The 23,126-nt window shown below is 44.5% G+C and overlaps 2 protein-coding genes across 2 annotated transcripts in view; one reads left to right on the top strand and one right to left on the bottom strand.

Annotated features, from left to right (window-relative positions):
• The window catches only part of Tbrg1 (transforming growth factor beta regulator 1), a 7,889-nt gene extending 162 nt beyond the window's left edge, over positions 1–7,727 (top strand). Inside the window, exons 1-9 of the mRNA XM_052188660.1 lie at positions 1–112; positions 1,981–2,051; positions 2,632–2,852; positions 3,684–3,820; positions 4,096–4,242; positions 5,506–5,603; positions 5,855–5,965; positions 6,727–6,869; positions 7,390–7,727. The exon at positions 1–112 is cut by the window's left edge and continues 162 nt beyond it. Coding sequence (XP_052044620.1) covers positions 1–112; positions 1,981–2,051; positions 2,632–2,852; positions 3,684–3,820; positions 4,096–4,242; positions 5,506–5,603; positions 5,855–5,965; positions 6,727–6,869; positions 7,390–7,535 — 1,186 coding nt within the window. The 3' untranslated portion in view covers positions 7,536–7,727. The remainder of the gene's footprint in view (positions 113–1,980; positions 2,052–2,631; positions 2,853–3,683; positions 3,821–4,095; positions 4,243–5,505; positions 5,604–5,854; positions 5,966–6,726; positions 6,870–7,389) is intronic.
• A 960-nt stretch (positions 7,728–8,687) lies between these two features.
• Positions 8,688–23,126, bottom strand: part of Siae (sialic acid acetylesterase) — a 35,880-nt gene continuing 21,441 nt past the window's right edge. The window contains 3 exon segments of the mRNA XM_052188659.1: positions 8,688–10,562; positions 11,917–12,112; positions 13,579–13,736. Coding sequence (XP_052044619.1) covers positions 10,335–10,562; positions 11,917–12,112; positions 13,579–13,736 — 582 coding nt within the window. The 3' untranslated portion in view covers positions 8,688–10,334.

Below are 23,126 nucleotides of genomic sequence, written 5' to 3' on the forward strand. Positions count from 1 at the left end.
CACCCCGCTGTCCAGCAAGGCCAGGATGAAGAGACTCGCGAGGAAGAGTCAGAACGAGAAGTACCGGCTCAAGTACCTGCGGCTGCGCAGAGCAGCCAAGGCCACGGTGTTTGTGAGTCTGGGTTCGGCCGCTCCCTTCCTTGGGACTGTTTTCCCCACTCAACTCTCTCAGAGAAAGAGGATCCGTCCAGCGTTAGTTGCCTCGCTTGGGATATTAGTCCCATATCCTTGCATAAGTTATTCCTCTAGTCCTGTCTTCTCCTGACTGAAAAGTGCCCCGCCTGCAAACTTTAGTCATTAACTTTTTTGCTATGTTTCGTTTCCAAGAGAAGCTAAGTAGTGTCTTTTAAGGCGAACACACTGAAGTGAAACCCATAGGGACAACTTGCCCTAACTCTAACTTGAATACCCTGATTGCAATTTATTATTTACTCTACACCGCCTACTTCCTAAATACACCCAGCCCTTACGCCATGGCTGACGCTTTCGAAAACAGGCACCTGAATCTTTCAGAATTGTCCCGGTTGTAGCTCCCTTTGACGAGGCTTCTAGGTGTTTCTGCCTTCCTTCCATCCGAAACTGAAAATGGAACTCACGTGAGGAAGCAGGCTACCTCCTGCCGCTGAGGTGTATAGACACTTCCTGCTTTAATTGTAGGGAGTTAGGATTTGATGAATGAATTTCTTTACCAGCCAAGAAATATTAGGGTCTAATAAATCTGATAATAGCCTAATAACTAGACTATTCTAGCTTAACCAGGGTTACCTCAGTGCTTGGTAATGGGTATATGGTCCAAATAACCCTCACATATGAACCAGTATTTTAACACTTCTTTCTACAGAATTTCAGTTAAACATACTAGGTCTTTGTAGACGTATTGGGAAAAGTCTGGGCTTTAAATTTGTTGTTCCTAAAACATTTAACACTTGTATTTGTGTAGAGAAAAATGTGACTAAATCAAGAAGTCAACACCTTATTTACTGTCCTCTATTGGCACCCCTCATGTTAGAGCTGCCTAATGCTTAAAACTTGACATTTAAGGATGTTGGTTTTGTTAAGTACACGACAATCCTAGGAAACCAAAGGATCCTCCCATACTTGATGAAACCAACCGATGCTGTGAAAGCAGATCTGAGGTTCCACCTGTGAAACACCTAAACAGGCATTTCCTTCAGAATTGGTTTCGAGATAGACTGTGTCATCAGTAAAGAAAGACGGTCCTTGGTTATATGCAAATAAATGACTTAAGAATTTTACACACAAAACTTTTCATCCTATTTTTTTTCCTCTCGAAGGAATTCTTCTGTAAGACACAATGGGTCAGATTGTCTTCGCAAGGTCAAGGCTGTGGGCAAGGATAGTCCTTAGAATTCTGTAGTGGAGAACAAAAAAGAATTTTTGTAGGGGTCTAAATGAAGTCCAATTAGTATATCCTTCCTCTGCCAAAGGCCACAGTAATTGGAGTGACCACACCCTTGATTTGCCCAAAGAGTCCAAGTCCTGGTGTACCATATTGTTCTGACATAAGCACTAAGGGTGTCCTTCTTCATCCAAAGGCCCCTGCAATCCCCCTGCCTGTAGTAGAACCCAAACACTTCTCCCTACAGATTCTTTTTAAAGAAATGTCTTTCTTTTTGTTATCATTCATGTACATGTACGTGTGCCACTGAGCACATGTAGACGTTGTCAGATAACTGTCATTCATTCTCCTCCTTCCACTATGGCCTCTGGGGCTCAAATTCAGGTTGTCGCACTGGCATAGCAGGCTCCTTTCCCTGCCGAGGCGGCTGTACAGACAGCTCCAGGACGGACTCAGCAGTAGCAGTGTGTGCAGAGTAGATCGGTGGCACTTGTCTTGTACACTGCAGCACAAAGGGTTCTTTCAGTTTGAGATATAGATCTTGTCGCCAGAAAAGAGCCTCGATTTTTTTTAAACTCATTTTATGTAATTAGAGTCCTTTTTTTTTTTCTTCCTTAAAGGAAAATGCTTCTATCTGTGATGAAATTGCCCGTCTTGAGGAGAAGTTTCTTAAAGCGAAAGAAGAAAGAAGGTGAGCTGGTTGCATTTTGCAGTTGTTATCATCGGCATCATTATTACTCGTGCTGGTGATGAATGTGGATTGATATTATTGTGGTGACTGTTTTTTTTTTTTTTCCTTCCTCTGGATTCGTGCACATTGCAAAGCCCCTTGATCACTTGAGGCAATACAGAGGAACTCTGAACCTGTGTGGTATTTCCCATCCAAATAACTTCCCAGTTGTGAAGTGTTTAAAAAAAAAACACTGTTTCTCATTCTACAAATATTCAGTTTGCTCTTCCCTATGCAAACTGCAGTGGGTTTATGGATACCTCTAATTCTATTCCTGTGAGTACTCTTCAGACACCTCAGCCTTCCACCCTAAAGGTAGAAGATCCATGCAGGTACAAGAGAAGCTCCAGCCATTATCTTGATTTCTTCAGGTATTGGTTATTCTGCGGGGCTTCATTGCCTCAGTCTCCAGTAAGAACCTTATTGTTCGAGTGTGATAATCTTTGTACATAAGTCTGTAATTGCCAGTACTTAAGTAAACCATTGGATTGAGAGAAGAACAGAGCCTCACGCCTGTTCTCCCATCCCTTCCCAACCTCAGATACTTGCTGAAGAAGCTCCTGCAGATTCATGCTCTCACCGAAGGGGAGCCACAGGCTGCTGCCCCTTCGCACAGCTCCAGTTTGCCCCTGGCTTATGGCGTCACCAGCTCTGTGGGAACTCTCCAGGGAGCCGGGCCCAGCACTGGGGCTGAGGAACCATTCGCGAAGAAATCCAAGAAGGAGAAGAAAGAGAAGGGCAAAGAGAACAGCAAACTGGAAGGTATTTTAAGAAGATAGTGTAGCGGTTGCCTCAGTGGCTCTACTTGATAGCAAAGGCCCCGTAGAACTGACTGACTAATTGCTTCTGTCTGAGTAACAAGCGGCCACTTAGGTTGCATAGCATCCCCTAGAGTCCCTTGAGAAGCAAGTGTCCTATCGGAGCTGCTTTGGAGAGGTTCTGAGGCCTCTACCCCTTGTCCTGTGCCCTTGCTCTCTGGACTACATTTGCTGCAGCCTTTCCTAGGGGCAGGGGAATGGCAAGGCAGCCTTCTGAACCCACTGCTCGCTCAGGAGTTCCTCCTGCTCACACGGTTGAAGAGAACTTAAAAGTGTAACATTTTTAAGCATCCTATTAAACTGGTCTGTAGGCAAATTAGCTTGGGCTTTGGGAGAAAGGCCCATATGGCTGTTTCGTGAATATAGACGGTACCTCACCAACAGCGAGCAGTTCAATTTAGGGATTTTTCTCACCTTTACAATGTTATAAAACCAGGGTGCATTCCGTAAAAATTGGACTTTGGGTTTTGTTCTTTTCTTGGGGACAGCGATATGCAGTGTATTATTAGCTAATGGCACAAAGCCACAGCTCCCAGACAGACCCACATTTGTGGTGACACTTGACACTCGGCAGTGTGCTCAGTTGCCATGGTGTTTGTTAAGTTAGGTATATCACATGCATTAACTTACTTCGGGCCTATGGTATAAAATCCCATCCTAAAGAACATCTGTATCAATCAGGATTGACTTTCTGTCTTTACCATTCATGTGTAAATTTCCCCTCCCCTTGGCACTGGAAGGGACCTAAGTGAGTGACCCCAGATTTTCGTTTCAGTTCTGAAGAAAACATCCAAGAAAAAGAAAATGGAGGGCGGTGCTCGGAAGGTGGTCCGGCCCATTGCCCTGGATTCTTCGGGACAGCCTGTGTTCCCCATCGGACTGGGGGGTCTGACCGTATACAGTCTGGGGGAGGTGAGTGAGACCAGCACACAGCCAGGCTCTGAGAACCTGAGAGTGGGGTGGAGCCTTCCCTGTTGCCACTAGCAGCACCCCCTTGTTGATCCATAGCAACCCCAGAAAATCTCTAGTCCCTGCCAAACCAGGTCAGCTTTCTCTGCTCGCAGCCAATGCCTGCTGTTTGATGTGTCACTCTTTGTCAGCCCCAAAGTGACTCTAGAGGCTATCACAGTTAACTGGGCTCTAAAGCCTTAAGTAACGTCAGTTCCAGATTGAGGAATCTTTTACAGATCGTCACCAACCGACCTGGCTTCCACGATGAGAATGCCATCTATCCTGTGGGCTACTGCAGTACCCGGGTGTATGCCAGCCTGAAGTGCCCAGACCAGAAGTGTCTGTATACCTGTCAGATCAAGGATGGAGGTGTTCAGCCTCAGGTACTCGCTGCCTTGTGATCGTTTTCCTTCCTTTGTTCTGGTTTTCTTGCTGTTTTGAGAGCCTCCTTTATCCTTGGCTCTTTAGCTGTGTTGCTAATAATGACGCATTCTGAGATACTCTAGTCACCATTTATACGACACAAAGATTCAGAAAAACTGGCACGCCTGTCACACCTGTACTTTTCTGGGTGTTTGAGGTGGGGTATGACTGTTTAATTCCCTAGGTGTTGTCTTCTCAAGCCATAGCATTCCTACAACACACAGTGTAACCGTGAGACTTGGGCAATGTGCAAGTTCATACAGGAAACATTGTTTGGTACATCGTTGCTTCACCTTAAGATACAAGGATCCTCAGGCAAAAAAACCCAGCAATTTCAGACTTGATTAGCTCACTTTCTGATAAAGCTACCAATCAGGAAATCTAAGCTGAAAGCAAGGTCAGGGCACTTGAGCAGAAGGAGGCCCTATGCCTGCCTCTGTGGGATATTGCATCACTGTGGGGGCTCTGGCAGGTGGAGCTGGTGACCGACATCATCTCAGCCACACAGCAGTGTGCCACAGGAAGTACGCTCATAGGAAAACTTAGCTTGGTGCAGTGTACCATGTTTTAACATCTTAAATACGGTGCATATGCAATCAGGGTCTCAGTAGAATTTTAATGAAAATTCACGACATGATTCTTAATTTCTTTGTAGGGACAAAACAACAACAACAATAATAATAATAATGTTGATGTTCTTCGGTCACCAAACAAGATTCTACCCTTAAGTATTAATATGATTTGTGATAAAAATTCAGCTTGAATTTTTTCCGACACGGAGTAACTTTAGTTTATTGATATCCGGTATTGGCAAAATAAACAAATACCTTGCTATTTGTGAATTGGTAAAGTGTCCTTTGGCTCAGAGTATTTCTAAGTACTCTTGTGTTTTCCAGAGAAGAGGATAGCATAGGGCAATGTATCCCATTTCTTTAAAGTACCATTTGTATTTGGACTTGGGCTGTAAGTGGAAAGAAAGGTATGGAGCAAGTTCAGTGCTGACCACTGGCCAAAGTCCCTCGAGGTGCAGAGAGCCAGACTGCTGGGTTTCCGTCTCCTTGCCTTTGGATTGTACAGCGTTATAGGGAGGGGGGCGCCTGTGCCCATCCCCTAGCATGTTGTGCTACAGCTTCAGCGCTAGGGACTGGGGATATTTATAGGAATCATGTAACTCTATTTCTCCTCCCTTGCAAACTGACCCAGTTGTTCTTCTGTGGCTTCAGTTTGAAATTGTTCCTGAAGATGACCCCCAGAATACCATCGTCGGCTCCTCTGCTGATGCCTGCTATGAAGAACTGCTCAGGGCCATCAGCGCCACAACGTAAGTTGGCCACCAGCTTGAGGACACACTGAAAGGATCGCCATTGGTACAGTTGAGACCTGTTCTCTCAGTGCCTGGAGATCGGCTTTATAGAAACCCAAGTAAGCTGTATCCTTCAGGGTCCTCAGTAGCTAGCGTCCCAGTATAATAGGAATGCTTAAAGGTAGCTTCTGTCCATGCCCCATTCCAGTCGTAAGCCTGTCTTCGTCTCCTAAGCTCTCAAGTTAAAGCTCTCTCTCTCTTTTGCATAGGGGGAAACTGATGCCTAACCCACTTTCATGCGGTGCCGACTTTTTTGGGTTTTCTCATCCAACCATCCACAACCTGATTCAGAGTTGTCCAGAAGCTCAAAACTGTGTCAAGTAAGTGTGAGCACACCTGTTTCATTGGTAGGCACTCACTAGCCAACTAACCCAAAACTGGCAGTTAACTGCTTTGTTGGCGTGTGTGTTTCTGTGTCAAATGTATACGTGCTTCTTAACCAATGTGCTGTACCCACTTACCCATGTAGACAGGCGAGCAGGGGCCAGTTATCTGGTGTGCTTCAAGTGGGTGGATTGCTCCTTACCCAGAATGAGATGAGAAGTGCTTCAGATGTGGTCTGTTGGTTTCTAAATACTTTATATGGTGGCCCAGGCATGGTGGTGCATACCTTAAATTCCCACTCAGGAAGCAGAGGCAGGTGGATCTCTGAATTCAGGGCCAGCCTGGTCTTCAGATAAGAGTTATAAGAAATCCATATGTACACATAACACATATACCCTGGACACAGTTTTTATACAGTATTTTTTAGTGTACTTTCATTTTAACTGTGGCCATCCTGTGAGGTGCAGAATTTTGCATCTATGCCTTTTCATAGTTGCTAAGAATGTTTTGGAGTATTTTGAATTCTCAAGTTAAGGCTGCTCAACTTACGCCATTTTCTGTGTGTAGTGTGGAGCAATGTTGTCTGTCACCAGAGACTTGTTTGTTCAAGTTTGCTTGGGTTGTTTTTCTTAGCTGATGTTTCTTGTGTATATAGCAGAGAAAACCTAATTAAAATATAATAACTTGATCCCTTTGATGGAAAGGGTTATAATGGACTAACAATCAGCTTTCAAGAATGATGCCCTTTGGTCCACAGTTACCAGTGGGTGAAATTTGATGCATGCAAACCCAGGAAGGGGCAGCTCTCTCAGGAACTGCCAGAGAACGATGCAGCTATGAGCCTTGAAGCCTTCCAGACACAGACGTTTGATGATGACCATGACGACTCCATTCTGCCAGGTATCTTTGCCTCTCGGGTGTGAAAACTCACCATCTTTATTTAGCCTTCTGTATCCTCAGCACACATTGCTAGGTAGTAATTGAGGCAGCCATAGACTGGAGTGAGGAAAATCTGAGGCTACCGTTACTCACAGAACATGGTGAGAAACATCAGTGCCTCCTTCGGTAGCTTAAGTGAGACACTGGAACTGGGGGGGGTTTGACTTAAGGGGAAGTCAAAGGTCATTGGTGGCTTGGCCCTACCTGCGGTGTCTGGATTATTTCTCATAAATGGAAAGTGATTAGGGGCTCAGGAATATGGGGGGGGTCGTGCAGGATTTGTGTGTATGACAAATCACCAGAGTTACTCTTCTTTTTCTTTTTTTTTTTTTAAGTAAATAGCTGTTAGCTTACTTTACTAGCCAAGGGTAAAATAGGCTTGGCTTGACAAGTGTAAGGAATTAAGAGGCTGTGTGTGCATCCCAGCAAACAGGCCCGAGATTCCCCGACAAGGGCTCCATTAAGGAATTGTTTGTTGCAGGCTCCCTGGCCCTACCTGAGCTTCAGCATGAAGCCTTCGTGTCCTCTTACCAGCCGGAGTTCCTGACACAGGAACCCTTGGTCGACACTGACCTGCCGCACCTCAAGTCTCCATCCCAGTGTAGCCCAATCCAGTCTTCAGACTGACCACGAAAGGGGTGGAGCCCACTTCTTTCTCCTCATTCTGAGTTTTAAACTAAAACCCACTCTGTGGAAGAAGGCAGCAGCTGAGAAACGGGGGACACGCGTTTCATCGTGGATGTTCCTGTGCTGACAGTGTGCCCAGGGTAAACCTCAGTCACTTTTATTTTTAGTAATAAATATATCTTGGCAGTTTCAGTTATTCGTATCTTCTTGTAGTCAGGATATAATCATTTTTTGTTTAGTTCTCTCTGAGATGAACCTGAGTCTTTATAAAGGCTCTTACTCTTTTGGGCTGCTATAACAAAACACAATAAACTAGGTAGCTTATAGACAGCAAATTTGACAAGCTCTCAGAGTTTGGGGGCCCAGAAAGTCACAGTTCAAGGTGTGTGGTGACAGTTTGCCCCCTGGTTCTTAGATTGCTGTCTGGCAGTGACTGACTGCATGGTGGAAAGGAGTTTTGGGTCCCTTTTATAAGGGAACTAATTCATGCAGAGCCATGTTGACCTGCTCTCCTCCCTGAGGCTATAGCTATAACACCACAGGGTTTAGGATTAACAAATTGAGTCAGCGGCAGCTGCTGATTCATGACATGCACAGGTGCTGAAAATTCACTGTCCTTGATTCCGATCCTAGTGAGGAATGTCCACTCACCAGCCCGGCAGCCCAGGCCCGGCTTTATTTTCTTCAGGTTCTCTGCTTATTCCCAAACTAGGAACTCATATTTATGTATTTATCCTTTTTGTCAAACACTGCACCTCTTTTGAAGAGATAAAGTCGCCTTTACTCACTTCCTGTTACAGAACGCCCTTTCATCCATCCAATGTTAGCACGTGTTCAAATATGACATTTGAGGATTAGTTCCCTTCCTCCATGTAGACTCACTGTCATCTTAGTTTGACACAATTGGACTCTTTGGACCCTACACACACCATTAAAGGGTGGGGTGGGGATGGGAGGGCTTTAATCTGAGGACTTCAGAGGCAGAGGAAGCTCAAGGCCTGCATAGTGAGTTCCAGGACAGCCAGAGCTATAGTCTCAGAAAAAAAATTAAAAACAAAAAGAATTAAGGAGTCAACACCTACATCTTTTCAAAGTAAAATACTTTGAGAAAGTTCACATCCTATTATACATCAGGCCGGAAAACTGGAAAGGTTGCTTTATTTATTTATTTTCTAGGATGTATATCATTTACATATGCTGTAGGAAACAGAACAAGCCAGTAAAACATTCAGCAGGGCAGTGTTTCTCCTTCAGTTCAAATTCTCTCCATTTAGAGAAATACACAATCCCCACGTGATGTTTTAAACTATTCAACCACTAAAAGTTTGACTCATACATGACTTCATTAACACATGTCCTACATGACAGAGTATGTACCGTGTGTACCAGTCACTGGGTGGGAAAGGGCCTTGGGGTTCTTTGCTCAATACTCATGCTCATCATGACTGACCAGGTCTTGGCAGGACGGGCAGGCGGATCTGCCTCTCTCAGGAACTGAAGGTGACTACATTTGTGTTCTCATGGGGCCAGGTGCAGAGGGCGTCAGACGTTAAATGCAGGCCAGACGTCTCGGAGGTCAGAGGCTTTGGGTTTTGGTCATTGTCTTTGTTTTTAACCAAATAATCTCCTGACACATCTCTCTTGCTGTTCCTAATGGCCCCAGAGCCCCAGAGAATGGTGGGAAATCCTCATTGCTTCAGTTCCCACTTTCTCACGTCAGAGAACAAAAGAGCTGTGCACAGGCGACAGCTACACTCCTTTCCCATGCTCAAGGGCAGGCGTAACTCTGTCCTAACGATTTGACTGGATATATGGACACATCACTAATTATTGCACTTTTATTCCCAAATTCTTTTTTTGTCAGGGGGTGGAGGGGAATCAAGACAGTGTTTCTCTAGGTAACTGGCTCTACAGAACTCATTCTGTAGGCCAGCTCACTTCTGCCTCCTGAGTGCTGGATTAGTGTGTGCCACCACGCTGGACTTATTCCGGTTTCTAATAGGTGCCCTCTTCACAGCTGGCAGCTGTCCTTAACCAAAGGGTAAACTGCCTCCTGACCTTTGGCTCGCCTGCACTGCTGCTCTATAAGCATATCCTGTAGCTTTCCTTTCAGCCTAACTGCTTCCTTCAGTGGGGATTAGCCTTAGTTGAACTTTTACCTCAGGGACCTAAGACCTACATTTAAGGATGTATTTGCCCCAAGTGCATCTACTTCCTTGTGTCCTGTGCCTGAGAACCTGCGAGGGCCCTCTTTATTCCCTAAGGCTGCTCCTTAACACTTGCCAATATGCAAAGATTCCCTTTAGAGTCAGTTAGGCTGGAAACAGTTTTAGAGGGCCAAATGAGGATACAAATGCATGGTCTGTCTAAGGGGGCCTGAAAGACATCACGGTGTCATAAGGTTTGATGAGAGAAATGTTTCACTGGAGACACGTGGAAACTCCCATAGCTGTTTTCAGGGGGTTGTAAAGAACATGCAAAGCACCAGTCTCCACAGCCTTTAAAGGCTCTTGTCTGGGAGTCCACAGTTCTGGAAGAAGGGCAAGACTAGGGCATTTCATTCCCTCTAACACCAAGGAAGTGACGGCTAGTAAGGCCCAGTGATACAGTTCAGAATTAGACAGGCACAGAGGCTCAGGCTAACCAGGGGACAGAGGTGAGCATGTCAAGTGTCTGCCAGCCAGTGCTTGTGTGAGAATATAGGAGCAGCCATATGCTAGCTGGGAGCTATTGAGCGAGGCGTCCAAGGCGTCTATCCCATTGCCCTGGTACAGAAGAGCGAGCACTATCCACATGCCCTTAGACAGCCCTGTGTGTAATGCGGGCAACGAAGGGAGGAGCTGGCAGGATACCGCTGGCGTGGTAAACAGCACATTGCTTATATTCACAGGGCCACGTGGTCCAGGCATAGCGAACAGCAGCCACGGTGCCAAGACAAGCATTGAGACCCAAAATCAGGGTCTGGGTGGAAAAAGTGTCCATAGGAGCTGGAAGCCATTTGCACTGATTGCCACTGCAACAGGAGATCTAGTAAGAGAAAAGCAGAAAGGCTGGGCAAGTTAGAAAGATCATACCAAATAACTGGGAACTCCTTTCAGATATCCCTCCGAGCCAAAGCCCGGCTTCCTATAGTAATTAGAACCTGTACCAGGCTTCATCTGTTTGCAGGGCCACAAGTTAATCATAAATGTTCATGTAGGCTAAAGACAGCTTGGAAGAGCACATGCCTGTCATGGATAAGGTCCTGGGCTTGACCCCAGCACAAAAAAGGAATTGTAATGTTCAAGTGGCTAAATAATTAAGGACAATTAAATAAAATACTAACTTATTGAGGACAAGGAAGAATAGTGATGTATTCAGAGGTCAGACTCCTGAACATTTCTGTACCGGTCCCTCCCTCCAGACAGCAGAGCACGCAGGAACACAGAAGGTAGGAACCCAGCTGTGGCCTTCTAACACTCCCAGAGGAGACAGGGACTCAGTAAGGGAAAGACACAAAGCAGCCATGGCCGCTGAACCCGTAAGGTTAGAAAGCAAGCAATCCAGGAGCCAAAGACTAAATTCTGTCCTAACTTCAACTGTTGTGCAGGGCCAGGTGAAGACAGGTCACCAGCTAACAAAGGGGAGAGTACGGTCCATAGACCCTGCTTGACAGTCTCGAAAGTCACCAAAACCTCTGGGGAAGGAACACTGACCAGGCGTCTGGGGTGTGTGGATGCCTTAGCCCTAAACTGCATGAAGATTCCTGTCACTATTGTTGGAAATGCAGCAGTGTCCTTTCTGGTGTCCTAGCCTGGTGGCCTCAGGTTTCCCAAAGACACTTCCATCTAGGAATGTCTCTGCCTTCAACTATAAAAGATTCTAATTCATCTCTTTAATGCGTGGCCCCAACTCCACAGCGGTGCGCCCTGCTGGACAGTGGCAGAAAGCAGACCTGCTACATTAACTCATACTAAGCTGGGGATCACCAGACTTAAGCTTTTCAGAGGAGATGCTGAACTCTTAAAACTTTCCGGTTTTAGCACAGTACAACAAAAGAGACAAGCCCCAAGGCTTTGGGACTTCAGAGCAATGATAGTTTAACAGATAAAGTGCGAATGGGGCCGTTCTCTGAGCCAAGGTGGCTGCCCTGAGAAAGGACACAGAAAAGGAGTACGGTTTATTAGGGGCTAATAAGTAAGGTAACAGTTTTCCCTTCCTCGGTTGCACTATCAAACTCGTGTGCAAGCAAATGATCAGTAGGTGCGCAGTAGGCCCTCTGAGATGAGCTTACCACCACCCCAGCCAGCCAACTTCATCCCACTGCAGTGATGGGAGGAGCCTCAGTACCGCAGAGATTAACGCCACCACCCTACCCCACCCCGACCTCCCCAGTGCTCACCTCAAATGTCTTCTTATCTTGCCTTTGCACCTGGATTTCCTGGTCATACGTGAGGCTGAGCAGGCCACTGGAGGCCAAGAGTTCTATCTTCTTAGGTAGTGGTCCTTGAAAGGTCAAATTTTTCTCACCATATGCCACAGCTCGAGCACCCAAGTGCAGGCGATGGGCCACAGTCTGCTTGTCTCGAGGGTGGATGCTACAGGGACAAAACAAGTGGATGGTGGCTCTGAGCTAACAGTAACCACATAAAGGAGAGCATTCAGAGCACTCAAGGGTCACACAAATAAATCTTCAAAGATGTGCTTATTTTTTATGTGTATGAAAGTTTTGCCTGCATGTATGTCTGTGTAGCACATGCATATGTGGAGGCCAAGAGAAGGTGTCATCTTCAGAGTTACAATTAGGAGCCACCATGCAGGTTCTAGGAACCAAAATGAGGGCCTCTGGAAAAGTGGCAAATGTTCCTAACCACTGAGGCATCTCTCCAGCTCTTAAAATCATTGATTGATTGATTGATTGATTGATTGATTGATTGATTGATTGATTGATTGAAGAAGTAGGAAGGGGAGGAAAGAATTTCTGGGTGTGGTGGCACACACCTGTAATCACAGCACTTATGAGGCAGAGGCAAAAAGATCACAAGTTCAAGACCAGTCTGGTCTACACTGTGGGATCCTGTCTCAAAATGCTAGAGGAAAAAAGGAGAAGGAGAGGCAAAGAAAGAAAAGAGGAAGACTGAGAAACAGAAGAGGAAACAAACAAAGGATAAACAACCAATGTTTGCTGAAATCAATGATCAGCGGCTAGTGACCTGAAGAACAATAGTAAGCGCTAAGCAGAGATGAAGCTCCGGCCTTCCATGGGTTTAGAACCTCCCAGCAACAGAGGGCTAGACGGAGACAAGAAGGAGCGAGGCGTAGCGAGAAGGAGCGAGAAGGGCAGAGTAGAAGGGAACAGACTGGACTGTTAGGCATACTGTGTCCCAGCTTCTGTCGCTAGGTTCCTGTCCTGCCTAAGTTTCTGCCCTAATCCCCTTTGGAGATGGAATGTCTAAAACTGTATGCTGGGGCTGGAGAGATAGCTCAGCCATTAAAGGTTAAGCTCACAACCAAAAATAAGAACTGTATGCTGAAATAAAACCTTTCTTTTCCAAGTAGCATTTGGTCGTGGTGTTTTGTAGCAGCATAGAAACCTTCACTAATACATGTAGCTTCTGGATGACAGCACTTATTTGCCAATATAAGACTTAGGAGTTATGATGGAAGGAAGATAAACTTGGAGACTCAGTTTTTAGTGATTTTTAGTTTGGGGCTTGAAGTCAGAGCTAACAAGCTACATCCCAACTCTTTGGAGGCGGTTGCTCTGGGTCTGTGAGCAAAGCCTCTCTTGACCTGCTTTGATGGAGTGTAGGCATGACTGTTGCATCAGAGCACTAAGGTGAGTGCAAAGGAGCCTTTGTGTGGTTGACTGGTCAGCGTTCCTGAGAGGAGGGATAGGGGTGGGAGATTTAAGCTTTGATTTTGGTTACTGTGGCACATCCCAGTATAGATGACATCTAAGCTCCCACCCATAGTCTAATGCATCCCATCACAAGTGAACATCATAAGGAAAGACTCCAGGCAAGAACACTCAGGTACCCCAGAGCTGAAGAGGCCACTGTACCTCCCAAAGGGTGAGTCTCTATCACAGAGATCCATAGCGACAGCCATGAAAGTGTTGGGCATCTTCAGGTTGGGGACAAAGCCAAAGTCTGCTGTTTGATGCCAACGGATCTCTGGAAATCCATAATCTGATGAGTTATTTAACACGTATGAAGACAGCTAAAAAAAGAAAGATGCTGTCATTATTAATGCTTTGGACCCCTGGATGCTTCTCGTTGACACTTTGCTTCTGCTCCACTGTTTTGTCCAAACATTTATTCAAGTGTTTCCTGAGCATTTCACATTGTTCAGAGTAGTCTCCAACAACCACACGGCCTTTTACAGCAGACTGTGAGGCTTACTTTTCCTCCTACTCAGTCCAGGCTGACCCTGCCTGCAGTTTGCCCATCAATTGAATGAGGCAGGACTTTTATGCCACTTCTGAGTCTTTTCCGGGAGACCTCTGTTTGTGGCTTCGTACTCTTGAAACCATGTATTGGCCATGGGAGGAAAAGAATGTCCAGCTACTCTGTGGGAGAAATCGTAAAGAGAAGAAACCTCGGCCAGCTTATGAAGACAGCTACAAGTACCAGCTAAGGGGGCAGTCATCTTAATTCTAGATCCTATAATCAAATTGTGGCCACACAGCCAGGCAGTGGTGGCACATATGTTTAATCCTAGGACTTAGGGGGCAGAAGCAGTCAGACCTCCGAGAATGAGGCCAGCCTGGTCTACAGAGTGAGTTCTAGGATAGCCCAGGCTATACAAACACAGTCTCAAACAAACAACAAAGCTTATGGTCACACAAGCAAGTCTTACAACACAAGACAGATGAGCCAGTCCATGGACTATAAGTAGATACCTTTTTAAGCTACTGATCTAGGGTAAATTGTTACAAAGCAATAGGGAACTGATAAGATGGGTGAGCAGCTGAGGGCCAGGTACGCAGAAGCAAAAAAACTCCACTCTGTATGTGGCAAGTCGCAAAAAGACTCATTTCTTCACTCCTTATATCCACACCTCTCGAATGTGACTGCAATTCTAACTGTTATCAACCCACTAACTATGAGTTCAACCACAGGGCTTGCTTTGTCCTTTTTGGAAGCTGAGTTTAATATGTCCATGCCTAGCCTGTGCTGGTTCTATTTGTGTCTTCTGTCAGCTCCAACAGAGGGAGGTGACTGGGATAGCCTACTGCTCTCTAGACAAGGATGAGAACTCTTGTACCAGCTGCTTTTGTGTGTCAACTTGGGACAAGCTGTCATCATCAGAGAGGAAGGAGCATCGGTTGAGGAAATGCCTCCATGAGATGCAGCTGTAAGGCATTTTCTCAACTAGTGATCAATGGAGGGCCCAGCCCATGGTGGGTGGTGCCTTTCCCGGGATGCTGGTCCTGGGTTCTATAAGAAAGCAGACTGAGCAAGCCAGTAAGCAGCATCCTCCATCAGTGCCTGTCCTGACTTCCTCCAGTGATGGACAATGATCTGGAAGTGTAAGCCAGATAAACCTTTACCTTACCAACTTGCTTTTTTTTTGGGGGGGGGGGGGGCATGGTGTTTCATCACTGCAATAGAAACCCTAATTAGGACAGCTGTAGAACAGAACTGTCCATCTATCCAGCCCAGTTCTGCTTCATGTCGAGCTGAGCTCTGGCTAAGCCCCTGAGCTCTTAGGGAGCCCGGCACGCCTAAACAACATCACCCAAACCCCGGTTCCTCTGGTATGTGAACTATAACATAAAGGTTACTCTGAGCCATGGAATTTGGAAGTGGTTTGTGTCAAAGTAGCTGGTGCAAGTGCTTACAAAGCTGTGACACTGCTGGAGGAACAGATCTGAGCGTAACAAAATAAATCTGTAACCACACAAAATGGTATGGATTGAAAGCAACATTGGTGGTACAGCAATTTGAGTGTACATTTCAAATAGACAGTGGTTACTACTGTACAAAGGCATGCCTCATAATATATTTAGAAGTTTAAAAAAAAAAAGACAGGCAAAAACCATACGAGAAGCTATTTAAGCAGCCCTGCTGAAACAAAGAACTGTTTCTTTGAGAAGTAATTCTTTTGTTTGTTTGTTTGTTTGTTTGTGGTTTGGTTTGGTTTTTTTTTTTGAGGGTTTCTTTTTTTTTTAATTTTTTTTCAAGACAGGGTTTCTCTGTATAGCCCTGGCTGTCCTGGAACTCACTCTGTAGACCAGGCTGACCTGGAACTCAGAAATCTGCCTGCCTCTGCCTCCCAAGTGCTGGAATTAAAGGCATGCGCCATCACTGCCCAACAAGAGGCAATTCATGAAGAAGAACTGCTGTTTTGAGAGAGGGTGCAATCAGCCCTGGGGTGGGTGGGGGAAGTTGTTTGTGAGGGAAATATGAAATTGGAAAGACAGCTGGCCAAGTGTGTGAACCCTGTTGCTGTTTGATTCTGTGAATGATGGGAGCCACTGAGTATGTGGTGGCTACAGAGCTCCGTCGCTCAGCTGAGAACTGTAAAACGGTCAGCCTTAAAGGAATCTCAGTTCAATGAGTGCCACTGGAAGTGCAGACATAGTAAAGGTAAGTTGTAAAGAGAGCATGGTGACTGGACAGAGAAACTGACTGCCCTTGAGGCATTTTAATGTTTACTACCTAGCTTAGAATTTGAATATACACAAAAGTGTACATATTGAAGAACTGGTCCATGGTGTTGTTAAGGAGGTGAAAGATTCTTTAAGAGATGAGACCTAAGGAGGAAGTTAGGTCACTGGAAGGTTGATTTCAAGGTATTTTATGTATATGAGTACACTGTGTCTTCAGACACACCAGTAGAGGGCATCGGATCCCATTACAGATAGTTGTGAGCCACTCTGGTTGCTGGGGATTGAACCAGGAACTCTGGAAGAGCAGTCAGTGCTTTTAACATCTGAGCCATCTCTCCAGCCCCTTCGAGGTGTATATTCAGACGCCAGTCTCTTTCCCCAACCTGCAGGTGCCATGGAGTGAACAGGCTTCTCTGACACAAACCCCACAATGGTGACAACAGGACCAACTAGATACACACTGCAGTCTGACCAAAACAAACCTTGCTCCTGTTAAGTTGACTTGTCTCAAGGACTCATTACAGTTGCCAAAGGCTTAGTATTTCTAGACACAGACAGACAGACAGATGCAAGCACCCAAGCCAGACCTTTCTAGTGGGCTAATGGGAATAGGATGCTCAGAAGTGAAACAAGCCAACAGGACCAGACAGCCAGCTGGACATAGGGCTCAAGAGAAAGCTAAGTGCATAGCTTAGAATCAGTAACAGTTGGATTAATTTTTTGGGATCTAGGGCAACTCACCAAAGACAACCAGAATGTGTGGAAATATTGTTCCAGAAAGAGCCTGTGAAGGACCAACAGCTGGTGTAGTAACAGTCAGTACATTCATTAATTCTCTCTCTCTCTCTCTTTCTCTCTCTCTTGGTTTTTCAAGACAGGGTTTCTCTGTATAGCCCTGGCTGTCCTGGAGCTCACTCTGTAGACCAGGCTGGCCTCAAACTCAGAAATCCGCCTGCCTCTGCCTCCCAGAGTGCTGGGATTACAAGCATGCACTGCCACTGCCTGGCTTAATTCTCTTAACAAATGTTTACATGATTCAGGAATCAACCTCACCAAAAAGATAGAATTGTAAACAAAGCAAAAAAGATTGCAGATTTTTTACAAGATCACATTCCAGAGGAGAGACGTGACAACAAAATAAGACAAATGTGGTAACTCACTTTATCATCAAGAAAACAATAGGTATACTGAATATATATAACATAATTTACATATATATTATAGAAAAGAGAGAGTTCCAGGGCTGAACAAGGCAACAGCAGCTATGTGGATATTGAAGCATGTTAGAATTCTAAGATGATGCACTATTACCCTTATATCCTTATATGATATTATATCCTTTGTGGTAGAGACCTGTAGCTTGCTTCTCACCAGCAGTCTATGGTAAGGGGATGTTACTCCTATGATTACATCCTGTCACATGGCAAAGAATGCATTTGCACATGTAATATTGCTAACCAGCTGCCTTCAAGATCACCAAAAGGGAAGCTTGGCGGCCTGACCAAGTCGAGTGCCTTTCAGAGGTCTGAAGCCATGGAGTGGCCCTGCTGCTCTTCAGAAATCTCACAGCCTTAAGCCCTAGAGCAGCTTCAAGAAAATTAACTTTGCCAGCAATCATGGGAGCATAAACAAGAACTCCAAATTTCAAAGGAGACTATCTCTGCCAGACACCATTTCTGTAAGCACACGCAGAGGACAGAGTTAAACCATCTGTGTCCCAGCTCACACCACACTCATGGGAATTGCAAGATAATAAATATATGTTCGATGGTTTTAAGCTGCTAAATATAGTACTATGTAGCAATAGAAAATAAACACTTTGCAGGCAGAAAAAAAAAAAGAATTAAAGAAGTCAGAGTATGCCTAGTGTACTTAAGGGGGAAAAAATCAGGCAGCCAGTATGAGTCAAACGGAATAGGCAGGGAGCATTGGGAAGTAAGGTCAGAGAATGACGGAAAACATACTTGGCCTTGTTAGCAAGGGTTGCCACTCACTGGGGGCCTGGGGGGGGAGGGACACTGGAACCATGACTGGCCCTAAAGAGGAAGAGTCATGGTAGAAGCAAGAAGGGGGCTCTGATAGGAGACAGTAAGTCAATGGGGGTCTTTGGCTAGTGTAAGTGCTCTAGACTATACAGTGAGCAGAAAAACTAACTATTTCACGCTGAAAGCCGATATGCCCCTCAACCTGCAAGGAACAGAGGCTCCTGGAAGATTCTTTACCTAGTCAAAGGAAGGGTATACCTTTAGAGGGATGGACCACTAACTTCTGACTCTAACAGACAAAACAAAACATTGCAAAATTTTTACAAGATCACATTCTAGAGAAGAGACATAACCAATAAACAAAATAAGACAAATGTGATAAGTCACTTTTAACATCAAGAAAATAATGTGTGTGTGTGTGTGTGTGTGTGTGTGTGTGTGTGTGTGTGTATTCTGGGGCTGGACGATGTACTCTATGTGTGTACCTAAGGATACACATACCCTTACATTACATATGAGTTATCCTGGAACTCACAACTCACTACATCTGTGATTACCTGCACAAGATCTGTAAAAGACTGGGCTTGTCAACACTATCATGAAAATCCGCCTCCCCTGGGATTTACATGTAGTTAACAGTTGATTCGGAGAGACATTTCCTCCAGTGATATAGCTACTGGTAAGATACCCAAGCTCCTGTAAACAAACCTTCACCCATGATTCCTCATTGTGACATGGACAGACACACACATACACACTCACACACATACACACTCATACACACATATGACATGAAAATGGAAGAGAAGCCACCTGGAAAGAGAAGCAGGATTAGCAGAACGGGGAGGGGGACAAGAGAAAGTAATGGGGTGAATGTGACCAAATTGCTTATGTGCATGAAGAAAATGTCCTGATGAAACCTATCATTATATATAACTAGAATACCATAATAAAAGATCAAATAAAGGAAGAAAAAACCTTATCACTACTGTGACACAGTATTTCCTGCTATTTCTTAATTTTTTAGTTTTCTGGTTCTTACAAGAACCCTGTTCTTTGATTTAGACAGCATCTTCTTCTCCGTCCTAGTTCCAGCCAATGAAAGACTCCCCATCTCTCTTACAAACATGATCTAACAATAAGTCAGACCACAGTCTGGCCAGTATCCAAATTGTTGTTTGACACTATTTCAAAATGTCTGACCCCATCAAAGAAACTACACAGACTGTTCTATCCAGTCTTACTCATACCAGCCCGGAAAAAAAACCTCACATCATCACATAGCCAGATGAAACTTTAAGGATGTTTTCTGCTTCATGAGTGACGAGTGTGACATTAGGAAAACAGAAAGTTGAAACAGTGACAAGCCACAGCCTTGACTACAGCACTGAATTAAAGGAACATTCCACTTCTCTTGTTAAGATTCTGCCATGCAAATCTGTCTTAACATAGGAAATGACAAACTGTGCTTCACACCAGAATCTCATAAAAACTAAAAAAAAAAAAAATAAGGCAGAGGAGACAGCTCAGCCAATAAAGGGTTTGCATGGAAAGTCTGATCACCAGAACACATCCCAGCACTGTGGAAGCAAAGACAGCATTCCAGGCTGATGAACAACTTGATCTCAAAAAATGATGGACAGCACCTGACCAACCATACCCAAATTGTCCTCTGGCCTTCTACATGCGAGTGCATGCACCTGTACCAACACACACACACACACACACACACACACAGATCTAATGAGTCATCCATCTTCCTTCAATGAAAGGACTGAAAATGGAACCAGAGTCACAAGCAAGTGACAAAATAGGAACAAACCAACAAAGCCACTAGAATAAAGCTCGACACACAGACAGGACACAATCATCCCTCTAAGTCAAAGTCCTTTCCTCAAAATGGCAGTTGGGTGAGAATTCCCTTAATTGTCCACCAACAGCACTACTGCACCCTGGCCACGTGGGGGCACCAGCATACTCCACACCCAAATGAAATGTTTTATGTTTTTTTTTTCTAATCCTAAGTACAGTGAAGCTTGATTCAACCTCCCGTGGTGCTTCTTACAAATACAGAGACTAATGAAGATATGTAACTGCCAAGCCAAAAAAAAAAAAAACCCACAAAACAGGTCACATTCAAAAGATGTTACAGATAACAGCGAAGTTTTCAATCTGTTCCTCCAAGGTCCAGTTTAAACCCAGCCTCCAGATCTTCCGTCCCTCATGCTTCCAGCCACCGGTCTATCAGTAACTCTTGAGTGCCCCACCAGCCCTGGCCTTGTCCATGGGCTCCAGACCTGAATCTCTGTGATCACACCACTGCATTACTTCAAACACCATCCATCATCTTTCCTAACAAGACAGCTATCCCTGCAGATGTCCTGACTTCTTACGACAATGATAAATGCTAACATCCAGCATGTTTTCACATAGGTTAAATCATGCAATACTTAAAATAAGATGTTTGTTCAGAAATCACTTAGCTCAAAGAGAAGGAATCCCAGATGGCTAACTCCAGACCCAGGCCTTGAACCACTATCTTGAGTTGTCACATTGGATATTTCCCTTTGAACCCACATACTTATATGAATACATATGATAATATTAAAAGTAATTAGTATATTGTTGTTGGTGATAAAGTTAAGGCTAAAGGGTAAAAGGCTTCTACAAACTGTAAAATTTAAAAGAAAAGACCAGATGCCATGTTTATAAGTATCCAAGCACATATTTTTCATTCAAACTACATAGTCACCTTCAAACATCCAGTACATATATATATATTTTAAAAAGTAATCATTGAGTCATGCTAGGTTAAAAAAAAAGTCAAAAAAAAATCCTTTCTGGGAAACAGGGCATGGCGGCCAGAGAGATGGATCAGTACACATTTGGCACAAAAGTATTAGGACAAGTTCAGATCCACCCAACCTACATAAAGCCAGGATGGGTAGCACACATCAGTTAGTCCAGCATTCCTGCAACAGAAGGTGAAGCCCAGACAAGAAAGTCCCCCAGAAACATGGAGATCAGCTTGCCTGGTGTTTGCAGTGGTAAGCAATGAGACCTTGTCTTAAACAAGGAAGAAAGCGAGGACTGACACCTGTCCTCTGACTTCTATCTGCACACTGTGGTATGCACACAAATGCACACCATGCAAACACACACCATACAAACACAGACCACATAAACACACATATACACACATCACACAAGCATACATACACACATCACACAAACACGCACACACATCACACAAACATATATATACATACATCATATAAACACACATATACGTGCATGCCGCACACACACATACACACATCACACACACATATACATGCACACCACACAAACACATGCCACACACATACACACACTGTACAATCAGAGACCACATGCACAATTACCCATAAGTACACACCACACAAACACACATACATAGAAGCCTTCTTAAAGAGGTGTATGGTTAAAAAAAAAAAGATGAGGTACAAGAGACAGAGGGTAGTGAAGAGTATCTACAGGGATCACAGGGTAATATCTAAACCATGAAGTGGCCATTCCACTGAAGATTGGGCCTTCTTTTCCTAATACCTTAATTGTATAATTTACCATTCCATAAGAGCCAGAACTACCACTCGGCTAGAAAGTCTACGTATTAGCTATGCCATGAATATAACTGTGAACATGGCCCATGTATTTATTCCTTTTGTCTAAGGATGAATATACAATCCTGACTATCTCCCTCTGACCAGGAACAGGGCTTCCTCTCTTGACAGTGTTCTTTTATATTGTATTTCAAGCCATCATTGGGGCTAACTAACTACATATTAGGAATACAAACCTGACCCCAAAACACACAACCACCTATACAACTCACATGTAAACAAAACAAGAGCATAAGAGATTACTAAGAAATGCATTACCTGAGGAAAGGGCACTTAACCCAGACTGAATAATCACAAGTAGTTGCCTAAGTTCCTCACAGCCAACCATTACACTGACTTCAGGGTCCCCAATGGAGGAGTTAGAGAAAGGACTGAAGGAGCTGAAGGGGTTTGCAACCTCATAGGAAGAACAACAATATCAACCAACCAGACGCCCCAGAATCTCAGGGACTACTAAGCCACCAACCAAGGAGTACACATGGCTCCAGCTGCATATGTAGCAGAGGATAGCCTTGTCAGGCATCAGTGGAAGGAGAGGTGTTTGGTCCTATAAAGGATCAATAGATGCCCCAGAGTAGGGGAATTGAGAGTGAGGAGACAGAAGTGGGTGGGTGGGTGGAGGAACACCCTCATAGAAGCAGGGGTAGGGGGAGGATGGGATAGGGAAACCCAGTAAGGGAATAACACTTGAAATGTAAATATATTTTAAAAAAATATCTGAGCAGAGACCTAGGAAAGTTAAGAAAGAAAACTTGTGCTGGGTGGTGGTGGCGCACACCTGTAATCCCAACACTCTGGGAGGCAGAGGCAGGCGAATTTCTAAGTTCGAGGCCAGCCTGGTCTACAGAGTGAGTTCCAGGACAGCCAGGGCTATACTGAGAAACCCTGTCTCAGAAAAAAACAAATCCAAAAAAAAAAAAAAGAAAGAAAGAAAAATTGTTGCAAACAATGGGCATGCATGATCTCTGGAAGACAGAGAATATGGTCAATTCTAGAGGGAATGGGATAACAACAAGTCAGGGGAATGTGGGGAAGTTAATGTAGTTGTTTGGTCGATCCGTTAGTAGGTCTAATAATACAGCAGAGCCAACCTGAGCCAGTCTAGGAAATGCACAACCCCGCTCAACATGGAACAGTCCAACAGTCCACATTCTTACATATAGTTGCTAAAGGTACAGTTACACACATTCATAATTTTAATTAAAAAAATGGGGATTGGACAAAGCCTTTGAGGGGGTTTTATCTTTTGACCCAGCAACTTCATTTCTGGGAATTTATCTTATGACAATAATTAAGCTACAAGAAATCTGCTGTCAGGAAAATAACATGCTACAGTTTGTAAAAGCAA

This window comes from Apodemus sylvaticus, chromosome 7 (genome assembly GCF_947179515.1).
Source record: "Apodemus sylvaticus chromosome 7, mApoSyl1.1, whole genome shotgun sequence".
In the NCBI taxonomy this organism is placed as follows: Eukaryota; Metazoa; Chordata; class Mammalia; order Rodentia; family Muridae; genus Apodemus; species Apodemus sylvaticus.